Source organism: Podarcis melisellensis (genome assembly GCF_964234715.1).
Source record: "Podarcis melisellensis genome assembly, chromosome: 2".
Lineage (NCBI taxonomy): Eukaryota > Metazoa > Chordata > Lepidosauria > Squamata > Lacertidae > Podarcis > Podarcis melisellensis.
Window position 1 is genome coordinate 63968563 of NC_138529.1, and position 12610 is coordinate 63981172.

The window sequence follows — 12610 nt, forward strand, 5'->3', positions numbered from 1 at the left end:
AAATAAAAATGGAGCAGTGCAAATCCGATGTATGGCTGATTTTTCTATGAATTTATAACAAAAGTGTGGCGTATGTAGTGTGTGAGTGTGTGTGAAGTTTGTACAAACAGAATGATTGGGGTGGGGGTGGGGTGGGGGGTTCCTGCTACACAACACTTGGAAGCAAAGTCCTTATGGTTTCAAAATGCCTTGTGGTTAAAGACTGTAATGCAGTTACTTGGGAATGACTCCCAGTGACCTGAAATGGATTTACTTCAAAGTCCAGAACCAGGTCTCAAGTGTGCTTAACATTACTGTCATGGCGTATTAGCATGCATTCTCACTCGGGAATAAATCTTATGGGAACGAATCCCACGGGGTTCAAGGAGCTTTATTATTATTATTCCCAAACCAGGCTGCTTTTCCGATTGCTGCCTCAATTGCTGAAGCAGAGCTTGCCAGAATCAAAGCAAAACAGCTCGATCGCTTTCATAGCTGCCTCTCCTCCTTTCTGGGCGGCCTCTGCCGCCGTTGAATCCTGCTCCATAACGCATAAAACAAAAAACTCAGCCATCCCTTTCGACAGGACACGCGTTGCTCATTGGGTTTACCCAACTCCTCGCAGGCGCAGGCGCAGTTGGAACACAGCGGGGAGGAGGAGCCGCTGCAGGCAGTGTTCACGTGCAAAAGGGCGCTCTCTTTCCTCTTTCCGGCGTCTCTTACGGAAAGCCGGATGCTTCCTGCCCCAGAAAGGCTCGCTTAGAGCGCATGCGTGTAGGGAGAAAAACAGAGCGATAGAGAGAAAAAGACGCCCAGCTCAGCAAACCATCGAGCGATGGAAAATCGGTAGCCTAGAAGGGACCCCACCAGAGGAAGACCAAGGCGGCGGAAAGGAGCAACGGCCCGGCGCTCGGTTTCCCCGCGCTCCTGGTGAGGCGTTGGGCTCGCATTTAGGCCTTAGGCCAGGCGGGGGGAGGTTGGGGGCCGAGAGGGCGGGGAGGGGGAGGAGCCTCTGGAGGGTCTCGGGCGGGAAAGCTCCTTTGTTTGCTGACCGGATTTCCTGGTTGTGGGTGGTGTTTTTTTTAAACCCTCGGTTCTCGCTTGCGTAGCTCCCAAGGTGTGGAAGGCAGTGCAGGGGCTCCAGCACCTCAGAGGTTTGTGGCGCCGTCGTTTCCTCCTCCTCCTTCCGCGCAAGGCACGTAGAAGCGAGGGCCTAAACTTCCGCGCGAAGAGGTTTTTCTTGCATCGCAGGGGGCGGGCGAAGAAACACACACGCACGCAAGTTGTCCTGCAAATGCTTCTTTCGTGAGAGAGAATATTCCCTCTCTGTTGGAAGGGATCAGGGACGAGAGAGGCTTCTGCTGCGAAGTCACATAGTCCAGGTCGGTCTAGATTTCGTCGCGACAAAAGACTCTCTTGCGTGTAAGAATATTGTGCTCTTTATTCAGCCGATTTGTTTCTTCGTCCGTGTTTCCTTACATTTCTAACCCCGGCCTCCTTCCCTGTTACGGAGATCGAAGGAGGCCTCGCATTTAAGCAGAAAATTGGTATTTTTAAAATTCCAGTCTGTATTCCCGTTCGGGAGAGTTGAGACAGCAGCAGAAAAGTACTGGTGAACGAATGGAGGAGGGTGTTGGATGCGGGTGATGCTTGGATGGATGGCGGGTTCCTGGGCAAGGAGAGGGCCAAAGAAGGAGAGCAAAGGCAGCAAGAAAATACAGATATTTCTTAACTTCTGGGGTGGAGTATAGGAAGCTAATTCTGGCAAAGAAATGTCTGGGTGGATTGCCTTGTTAAAGGGGTTTGAGGGATGATTCAGAGCATAATTTGGAAATCCTGCTCTTTTGGAATTGTCGCACTCACTGAAAGCAGAATGTGAAGTACCCTAGATTGATCAGTAAACAGTATTTCCTGCTGTTTGGATGAGGCAGAACAGTCTGATTAAAATGATGTACTGTATTGTCTTGCCTATTTTAGATGTAACACTCTGGAGTGTTGTAGTGAAGAGTAATTAACAAATATAATAATATGCTTGGAACTAAGAATTTTGAGATTGTTACATGAGGTTTTCTTTAAAGACTGTTGGGTTAAAAATGATTATACATAATGAAAGTTCTTAATATCTAAGATATAACTTGGTTTAATAGAGAGAATATTTTGGAAAAAGCACAGTTTGAAGCATCTGTAGGAAGGCAAAGATTGTTTTTCTCATTTTTGTGAGGCAAAAATGATCCTGCTGATTTTTATGCATTTTTAGTACTTTTACTGCTACTCTGAAAAGCAAATATAAATAAGGAAATGCAAGAAGAATGTTCAGAATAATGGCATGGTTTTTAGGGCAGATAATTTTACTGAAGTTTACTTGGGTTTAGAAAAAGATCCTGGCAGATCCATGCGAAGGTCATCTCCAGGCTTGACTACTGTAATTCGCTCTATGCGGGGCTGCCCTTGAAGCTGTCCCAGAAACTCCAGCGGGTACAGAATGCTGCAGCAAGGCTCCTCACGGGGTCTCTGCCATGGGAGCATATTCACCCAGTGCTTTTCAAGCTGCACTGGCTCCCGGTGGAGTACAGGGTCAGATTTAAGGTGCTGCTTTTGACCTTTAAAGCCCTTCACGGCCTAGGACCCTCGTACCTACGGGACCGCCTCTCCTGGTATGCCCCACGGAGAGCCTCAAGGTCCATAAATAACAACACCCTAGTGGTCCCAGGCCCTAAAGAAGTTAGATTGGCTTCAACCAGAGCCAGGGCCTTTTCAACTCTGGCTCTGGCCTGGTGGAACGCTCTGCCTCATGAGACCAGGGCCCTGCAGGATCTGATCTCTTTCCGCAGGGCCTGTAAGACAGAGTTGTTCCGCCTGGCCTTTGGCTTGGAGCCAATTTGATTCCCCTCCCTCTCTTCCCCCCCCTTTCTTTTCCTTCTCCTCCTGCGATGAGGCTACATTTTAATATTTTAATGTTCCATTATTTTAATACTGTATTTTATTTTTGTTTTTAAGTTGTAATCATTCATCTTGTTTTTATTATTGTTTGTAAGCCGCTCTGAGCCCGGCCTTGTCTGGGGAGAGCGGGGTATGAATAAAATAATAATAATAATAATAATAATATAAAATAGTGAAAAGAATGTTCACTTGGTTGTGTTTAGGGACACTCAGAGCAGCAGGCTTAAAACAAAATCCTTGTTTCACAACAAGCAATTTTGAGATGCCTAAAGTTTTCATAGTCAAAAGGTTAGACAAAATAGTGTGAAATATAGCACCATAAGAGAGGAAGCCAAGTTACTACTAGACCTTGAGACTGGAAGTAAATATCGTCACCAATCTTGTGGTAGTGAATTCCATAGTTTAACATTCTGTTACTGTATTACAAGAGAGGGAAAATGTATTTTTATTTCTGATTTCTCTATACCGTGTTTAGTTTTTATAAACCTGTATTATGTTTCATCTTTCTTTTTCTAAATGGAAATATTTTTTTCCTGGTTAGTTATTACCAGTTCAGCCTCCATTGGTATATATATATATGAAATTGATATTTTTTGCACCAGAGTTCATCATACTACTCTTAACAACTTCATTTGCCTCCTTATTCTTTGGCGATCACTTGTAGCTGAGTAAGATTGTCTTCCATGAATATGGTCTTAATAGTGAGTCCATAAGTGACTGTGGAGGCCAATTCCTATGTTGTTTCACTCCATTCAGAAAGATCCTTTCGAAATGCTTTGTGATCTGTTTTTGTGTTCACTACTGTAAAAGAAATTGGTGCCACCCACAAACTTGGCCACATTGAATGACCCTGTTCTGTGAACCCAGCATAAATATTCTTCTCCCAAGTTCTTTGCCTTTTGCCTTTGCATGGGAAGAAATAAGAGTGATTTTCAATGGACTTTTTCAGGAGGCAGAAGCAGCAATGCATGCCTTGTGCATTTTGAATTTCTTTTTTTTTAAATACCAGTCTTTTAGGAATGTGCATATCTTAACAGTCTTTTTGTACATTCTCTGGTCAAGATGCATATTTATTTACTAATTTTATATCCTATCCTTCATTCCAGAGGAACCTGGGCAGCAAACAACAAGAGGCAAAACAGCAAAAATATCTTCAGAAATATCTTAACAACAGTTCTGATATGCACAAAATCAGACTGGAAAAGATCTCAACTTAAAAAGGCTGTTGAAAGAAGGTCTTCAGTAGTCACTGAAAATACTACTGAAGACTTGTTTAATATTCAAGAGGAGGAAATTCTAAAGGGTAAGTGCCACAACACTTAAGGCCCAATTCCTGCATTGTGTGGAATGGATCTATTTAAATTGTAATATCCAAGATACATTGGAAAATGTGTATGCTGTGGCAGAATTGTGTACAATGCCTGCTCAAAAATAAATAAATCCTGTGGCCAATATATGGAGCCTTGAAGGAATATGTCCTGTTTCTGCCTCTAGTTGCTGCAGTCTACAAGGATCCAGGGCACAGGCCTTATGCATAGTCTCTGGGGTGTTGCTGGAGAAAGCGGATCTTTCTTCCAGTCAGTATAAGAATTACACAAACGCCTGTTTCGAAACAGCAAAACACAAATGTAGAAAATGCAATAGTTTTAGTGTTTATACCCTTAAGGAAGATACAAAATACTGTAATAAACCACTGATAACCTTGCTCACCAGACAGTGGCTACAGCTTTGCTATTGTTTCCCCTCAGAATCTGATCTGGGGGTTGGGGGACCCCCTAGAGCTGATTTTGAGGGTATGCAGGGAGAGAAAGGGGAAGTCTTGAGTGGAACTCTGCCATCTGTGACTTATTTCTAAGTAACCATGTATAGGATTGGACTCCCTGTCCCTGATGTTTTTCTCCCTGTTTTTCTCTGAAATGAATATCTTGCTGGAATAAGCACTTGTTATTTTCCCTACATATTTAGGGTGGTTTATCTTGACATCTTGGCGCTCCCATCCTGCTCTTGTGATTGTGGTGCAAATCCCTCAGGATGCCAGCAGCACTTGCAGAAAACAGTCAGGTGATCTGCGAAGTATGGGCAAATAATCTAGAAGAAGAAATGAGAAAAATTCGGGAAATAGTTCTTAGCTACAGCTACATCGCAATGGTAAATATGTCTTCCAGTATTCAGCTTTCTAAATATAGGATTTATATGTAGACAAATGAGTTATTATAGCTTACATTAGTGTGTTCAGCTAATTGGGAGATGTGATAAAACACCTGATGAAATTTAGGAGGATTTTCAGTGTCCTTAATGCAGATTAAGATATCAGATGAGCAAATGCCTAGCTTCATTGGTTTGGGCTGTAGGGGATGAAGCTATAAGCAAGTACAAGGTTCCTTTTGCAATGAGGTTAAACCTAAGAGAAGCTCCTCCCCAGCCAACTCATATGACAGCCCAGATTGATAAAAGACATGGTATGTGAAGATGCCTTTAGCGTGCACCATAGCCTAGTTATTAAAAGATTATAGAGTTTATGTAGATTAAATAGTCTCTAGTTCACTGGAGTGACCACAACCTAAGATAACAGGTTCTACTGTTCCAGAATCTGAAAATATGTAGTGTTCATGTGCGAAAGAGCAATGTCCCTTCCTCTTTATCTTATGCAAATCCTATGTGAAACTGAAAAATTGTATTTCAGTCAGGAACAGTTCACATGTTCCGGAACATGGCTTAGAGTTGGGGTAGCAGGACTCTAATCAGTCTGAGGTTTGCTTTTTTACTTTTATTAAGCTAATTAGACTACTACAGTTTAAATTGTAGGCGAAGAAAACCTTTTTTTGTTTTGTTGTTGTTGCATTCCTGTTGTCCTTCATTCCCTTGTCCCTCCCAGTCACCTTGTATCCCTACTCCTTCCGTTGAATTCAGGGGCAATGGCACATGAAGGATTCACTTTGCAGATAGTGCACAGATAGTGCCTGCAACAGGCTGGAAAAACAGCTGCCAAGGGCATCTGAATCACCATGTGCCTCTGTATCCAGGGGGAGGAGTGGCTATGCAGTTGTAGTGCTGCAGGCATTCTCTCACTTTATCTCCCATTTTAGAATGGCTGGGGGCCCCCCAGTTGTTTCACCAAAGAAGGAAAAGGGCCACAAAAAGAGAAACTGCAGTTGGCTATAGGCATTATTTTATGCATGCTTAATTAACTTTTCGTGACGCTGATGCCGGCAACTGCAGAATTCAGGAGATAGTTGTGGTGTTTATTGCATTGGTGTGTGTTATATCTGTGAACAGAACTTACAAGGTTTGGGTTGGACTTCTCTTTGTTTTTCTAGGACACAGAGTTTCCTGGGGTGGTTGTTCGACCAATAGGTGAATTTCGCAGCTCTATAGACTATCAGTATCAGTTGCTCCGATGCAATGTTGATCTGCTGAAAATCATCCAGCTAGGCCTGACCTTCACAAATGAGAAAGGCGAATACCCTGCTGGGATCAACACATGGCAGTTTAACTTCAAGTTCAATCTTACGTAAGTCTTCAAAGTTGGGGAATGTGTGAATCAGTTTTTCTCCGAAAGGTTGTTCCCACATAGGAGGAAGAGCTGCTTGCCAGCTAGGAAAAAATCCCATCTCAATATGAAGCGGTTATGCTTCAAATCAATGTGCCAGCACAGTATGATGGGTTTTTTTGTCAAAATGTTATTAAAAATCACTTTTAAACCTAGGATTATTGCCAAATTGTTCAGGCTTTAAATCTTTAGCAGGCCCTTCACCCTAATCAGGAAAAAGTATTTCTTGTAAGCATCATTATAACTTTTTAATTTACGAATTGCCTTTTACATGCTTCTCATGGTAGTTTGCAAATATGCCATACAAGCAGCACAAAAAAAACAATTCAAGGCAAATGTTTTTTGTTTATATAATAATTTTTATTGATTTACAACACAAATATTCAATTTTATCCAATCTTTGACAAACAAATTCTCTCTTTTTGGACTTCCCTCAGCTTCTCTGTCAATCTTCCATCTCTACCTCTTAGTTACGCATTCCTTTCTTAGCATTGTCATTGATCTTCCCTCCCACTACTCTTATTTTTTTTTTTAACAATACATTTCAGCTTTCACAGTGCTTCTTGAAATCCCACTAGCGTTGTTTGAACGTCACATGTGTTTTTCAGATATTCTACAAATTTTCCCCAGTCTTCCATGAATTTTTGGTCCTTAAGATATCTTATTTTCCCAGTTAATTTGTTCAATTCTGCATAGTCTGTTAGTTTCAGTCTCCAGTCTTCAATCGTTGGCATTTCCTCTTGTTTCCATTTCTGGGCCAGTAAAATCCTTGCCGCTGTAACTGCATATTGGAAAAGTTTACAGTCTTTTCTTCTTATCTCGTTTCCTGTGATCCCTAAAAGAAAAGCCTCTGGTTTTTTTTTACAAATGTGCGTTTTAACATCCTTTTCAGCTCATTATATATCATCTCCCAGAAACTTTTCACTTTCTTACAGTCCCACCACATATGATAAAACGTTCCTTCCTTTTCTTTACATTTCCAACACTTGTTACATGTCTTAAACATTTTTGCTAGTTTTACTGGTGTTATATACCATTTATAAAACATTTTCATTCAAGGCAAATGTTTATTATTTTTAAACCTAAAGGAGATACTTTTTTATCCAGCTGGAAAATATTGTCAAAACAAAAATGTCTTCCATTTTTTTTTACCCCAAGTATATGGCAAGAAGCTGGCATTTTTTATGGTAAATGTAGACATAGTGGCCCTGCATTTACTCAAATGTTCTGGGGCCTTTGTACTTACACACTCCCAATCTCCTATTTCTTTCTGGACTTTCCTCTCTCATTCCCCAGTGAGGAGTTTATGCTGGAGAGTCTGGAAGTGTGCTCTCACTTTGCACAGAGATAGCAGCTGTTCCTCATACAAGCCTACCTGGGTTTTGATATCTTAGGTGGCTCCTCCCAGACTTGGGAACACCTTCCCTAGAGAAGCAAGACTGGCTCCCTTCTTGCTGTCCTTCTGAAGCAGGGTTGGGGTGGGTTTAAGACTTTCTTGCTCCAAGACGCTTTTGGGAATTGACTTCTTTTAATGAAAGGGCTACTGTCGTGCTGTTTCTGTTGTAATTATTTCCATGTTTTACACTAATTTTATATATGTATATAGTTTTAATTCTATCAATATTTAATTGCTTTTAGATTATTGTTTTTCCCCTGTGTTTTTAGTGGTTCTTGTTTTTAATCTGTAATCTGTCTTGAGCCTCATTGGGAGAAAAGGAGGGTTATAAATAAATATTATAAAAGTTCCATTGATTCATTTAGGCACAGTGAAGACCTGATATATAACATTTATTTGCCCTTCTCACTAGGGAAGATATGTATTCTCAAGATTCAATAGACCTTCTTGCAAGCTCTGGATTGCAGTTTCAGAAGCATGAAGAGGAAGGGATTGATACCTTGCATTTTGCTGAACTACTTATGACCTCTGGTGTGGTGCTCTGTGACAATGTCAAGTGGCTTTCATTTCACAGGTTTGTCAAATAGCATTCCACTTCTAACATTTAGCCACTTTTACGTTATGTTGTGAAAAACTTATGCTTGATTGTAGAGTTTTGCATATCCCATAAAACTTATGCTGCGGGCCTTTGACAAAGAAGCTGGGAGCAAGTGCTTTCCGCCCTCCTCTTCTGCTTAAGTCCCTTAACTTGAACAGGTTATTGAGTGAGGTAATTATGAGAGATGGGAAAGGTGATGAAATTCTTTGTGCTAAAGTAAGACTCCACAGTGTAGTCTTCTGCATCTCTGTTCTGTGCCCTTTGCAGATAAATATAAGCTTATTAGTCGGCCCCCTGCAGAACAATGCCTTCATTGTAGGGGGTTGACGAGATGACCCTCGGAGTCCTTCCAATCCTACAATTCTGTGAAGCATTGTCTTGTTTTTAGTTTTCAGAACTACCAGCACTCAAGTGCTTGCTGGTTGATTGAATTAAGTACATGATTCACTATAAATTCCAAACAGGACCCTATCTGTGAAATGTTCTTTCCCTGCCAGAAATCTGCAGTAGTTGAGCGTTGAGCATGTACTGTTAATTAATGTTGATAATAATGATAACCTTGGCTTCAAGGTACCTTCTAGTAACTGCTTCTAGGATATCTCCTAGTAACAGCATTTTAGTTGTACCAGCCAGGTTTGAAAATAATGCATTTAAACCACTGGTTGATCTGTCTTTGCATAATTCCTTCCTCAGTGGCTATGACTTCGGTTATATGGTAAAACTTCTGACAGATTCAAGGCTTCCAGAAGAAGAACATGAGTTCTTTCATATCTTGAACCTTTTCTTTCCATCTATATATGATGTTAAGTACCTCATGAAGAGCTGCAAAAACCTAAAGGTACAGTACTTGATTTTACTGTAATTGCAAAATTTGAGATACATTGGTTGCTGCTTTGTACAGATGTAAACAAAGTGATCTGAAATATGGGTTATTTGGTAGGTTTATGGCTTTTAAAATAATAAATAGTTAGTAGGATTGGTTTGAATTGCAACTCCCTCTTACTGCTGGGCTGGGTACATGACCAGCATCTTCACAGTGTTCCATCACTTCCTTCCTATTAACCAGACTACCAAATCTCCCTGATAGCAGAGCAGATGAGCTTTGCCAAGATGAGGGGTGTGTGTGGGAATCTTCCTTGCATTGAGAGGGAGTGTGGGCTGGTAACTGCAATGGAGGGTTGAATAGAGCTGAAGAAGGGACAGAAAGAGAGACTGGGGGTTGGGGACAGCTGAAAGCAGATAAAACCAAGCTGCCTTTATGCTTTCTTAGAGATGGGTATAGGGTGTGGAAAACAATGATGGAGAAAAAGAGCTGACACTGACTCAGCCTCAGCCACTGTTAATATGGCCCACAGAAAAATGGTCCCCTGCTACTGGCCTACCATTTGATGACCAGTGTCACATGCTCCTTGCAGTAAACAACCATTGTGTGAGTGGCAACCTACTGTACCATGGTGTCATTCAATACAAATGGCAGAAGTGTGCACTCGATCCTTGCTCTGTGTGAGTTATCGTGCACATATGCCTCATTCACCAAGCTGTTTTCACACCAGTGTCTTCCTGTGATCTGATGTGGTACTCTGAAAGAAGTTTGCGACTGGTCTCTGGCAACCTAGAATTTTTTTTTTGTTTTGTTTTACATTTTGTGAACTGTACTTTTATTACTGTTCACTTAAATTTATGACTCATGGGCTGATCAAATTGAGTTTGGAGGCAAATGTCCAAACGCTAATCCTGAGGCGTGTACTAAGATATGCCGATAGCAAAATTGAACTTGTTTGATAGCTCTGTGTTTGTATTGTAGTTTCTAAAGCTTGCTGGTATAGTAACTATTTATTATTGTCCAAGGTTAACCTTATTAATAAATACAAGTCTAACCCTTGGCCTTCAATTTGAAATTCTTATAAAATGCTGTGAGGTCTTTAAGCAGAGGCTTGACAACCATATGTCAGGAGTGCTCTGATGGTGTTTCCTGCTTGGCAGGGGGTTGGACTCGATGGCCCTTGTGGTCTCTTCCAACTCTATGATTCTATAATTGTCATAGGCAGAGAAGACAAGAAGTGAGGTGGATTAGGTCTGATTTCTTCTCTCTTGCAGGGAGGCCTTCAGGAAGTTGCTGACCAGCTGGATTTACAGCGGATTGGACGGCAGCACCAAGCTGGATCAGACTCGCTACTCACTGGGATGGCATTCTTCAGAATGAAAGAGGTAGGTGTGTCTTGTCTCCTACCAAATAGTGAGAGTGTGCAGTAGCTTGCCAACAAATTCTAACCACCTTGGTATCTCCAGCTTTCCTTTGACTAGACAGAGTTTCCCTTTCCATGGTTTCTGCAGTTGGTTAGTCATATGAAACAACTTGTGACGTGTATTTTTTTCTGTTTTGCAGTTGTTCTTTGAGGACACAATTGATGATGCAAAGTACTGTGGGAGACTCTATGGCCTTGGTACGGGAGTGGCTCAGAAACAGAGTGAAGATGTAGAAGCAGCTCAAGAGAAAATGAGTATTCTGGCTATTATCAACAATTTGCAGCAGTGACAACAGAATGCTGTTCAACAGAACATGGGTCCATGGGGGCAAATTTCCTCCTTTAAAGTGTTACATCTCAAACACATGGCAGAAGAACTAGCGTTTTTACAGAGGGCAAAAGGCATCTTTGCTATGAATCTTGGCTGATTCTAATCAGCAGTTTCATAATGGCTGGTAGAGTGTCATGCTCATAAGTAAAAACAGATACAAACTACAGTGTATATACCTCTGTTTTCTTTTAAAACTTGCTGAATTTGCAAGGCGCAGGTCATTTCAGAACTTTCAGCAGTGCTGCAGTTCTCTCATGCACTTGCAGATTTGGCTTTTGAAAGCTTATTTTAAACCTTTTTTTGCTCTCTGTGAGGGTGATGTGTTCCTAAGCCCTCTGCTAGCTTTTATCTTTTGTGTAAGTAATTCTGTGAAAGTGATCCATTCAGCCCTGGTGGTGGAGACATAATGCATGAGATGCTTACATCTTAGTAGCAGCCGTAAGGGTTGTGCTGGCTTGTATTATAGCTAGCTTCTCCTTTTAGATTGCCGGGCCATGTGTCATATAGCAGTATGCTTCATCTTAACTACCATAGAATCAAAACTGCCTGCATGATTGAGACTACAATAACAATGTGGACCGAAAATTAATTCCAAGTTACCCTTCTACCAAGTTGTTGAGTAAATGGATAAAATCACACGTACCTACCAATGAAGGCTAGTTCAGCTTTTAGATGTCCCTTTTATAGTACTTTAAAGAGCAACCCAAAATTGTTAAATGGTTACAGACTAAAAGTGCATTTAATAGCAATTTTCATACAATCTTGAAAACCAAAATCTGTTTGAGGGAGAGACAAAATCCTGATAGTGTGGTATTTTTAACAAGCTTAATAACTCCCCATTATGTAAAAGTATTCACTGGTTGCAGTTAAATGCTCATGTATATATGATTGGTTCTTAATTTTGTAAAATAAAGAATTTTCTTAAGGCATGAGACTTTTTGACTTTTTCCACACTTCTTTTGAAACTGTGTTTTAAAAAGGTCTCCTAGATAAAAAGCTACAAAGCAAAGCTGGCAGCATGCCTTAATCTGCTAACTGATTTCTGTGAGATAAGTTACCCCCCCTCCCTTTCAGTAGTTTTAGCCAATGAGTGATATCAAGCAAGTTTTTGGGATCTTTGGGGGTCTTAAAAGGCTGCTGTTTTCTACCCCACCCTCAGCTAGTGGCTTCTGTCTCCTTAGATCTCCTAAGACTTGTGGCAAATATAATGTACAGTGGTACCTGAATGCCACAAACCCAGAAGTGTTCCAGTTTGCAAACATTTTTTTGGAAGCCAAACCTCCACTTCGGCTGTCGGCATTGTTTCCGGGGCCAATCAGCCGCGCCTTGGTTTGTGAATGTTTTGGAAGTCGAAGAGACTTCCATAACTGATTGAGTTTGAGAACCAAGGTACCACTGTACTTACAGAAAATGGTATACTGGGGGGAGGTCAAGAATATCTTGCCTTACCTTATACGCAAGATTAATTGATATGCATACTACAATTAGCACCATCCATGCATGTTTTTTTTCTTTATTCCCCATCCTACTTTTGGTGTAAGATATCTTCACAAGGTTGCAATGATGAGCG

The 12610-nt window shown here is 41.2% G+C and overlaps 1 protein-coding gene and 1 long non-coding RNA gene across 5 annotated transcripts; one reads left to right on the top strand and one right to left on the bottom strand.

The window, feature by feature from the left end:
* The first annotated feature begins 723 nt into the window (after nucleotides 1-723).
* Nucleotides 724-11972, top strand: CNOT8 (CCR4-NOT transcription complex subunit 8). 4 transcript variants are annotated; one of them, XM_081901129.1, is made up of 8 exons: nucleotides 724-909; nucleotides 4026-4222; nucleotides 4885-5067; nucleotides 6237-6430; nucleotides 8278-8439; nucleotides 9157-9301; nucleotides 10561-10671; nucleotides 10850-11972. In XM_081901129.1, exons 3-8 carry the CDS (start codon nucleotides 4951-4953, stop codon nucleotides 10997-10999), a joined length of 879 nt encoding a protein of 292 aa, XP_081757255.1. In that variant the 5' UTR covers nucleotides 724-909; nucleotides 4026-4222; nucleotides 4885-4950; the 3' UTR covers nucleotides 11000-11972. The 4 variants fall into 4 exon arrangements, with proteins under 4 accessions (XP_081757255.1, XP_081757257.1, XP_081757256.1 ...); XM_081901130.1 differs by lacking the exon at nucleotides 724-909 and adding an exon at nucleotides 991-1133; XM_081901131.1 differs by lacking the exon at nucleotides 4026-4222.
* On the bottom strand, nucleotides 9230-10602 carry LOC309364247. The gene is made up of 2 exons (XR_014165778.1): nucleotides 10484-10602; nucleotides 9230-10374 (listed from the first exon to the last, which is right to left on the bottom strand). It is a non-coding gene; the product is annotated as an uncharacterized lncRNA (long non-coding RNA).
* Nucleotides 11973-12610: the final 638 nt, after the last annotated feature.

Coding starts and splice junctions, on each gene's coding strand:
- CNOT8 (XM_081901129.1), top strand. CDS start 4,951: ATGCCAGCAGCACTTGCAGAAAACAGTCAGGTGATCTGCGAAGTATGG. Junction 8,440..9,156: donor AAGTGGCTTTCATTTCACAG/GTTTGTCAAATA, acceptor TTCCTTCCTCAG/TGGCTATGACTTCGGTTATA. Junction 10,672..10,849: donor CATTCTTCAGAATGAAAGAG/GTAGGTGTGTCT, acceptor TCTGTTTTGCAG/TTGTTCTTTGAGGACACAAT.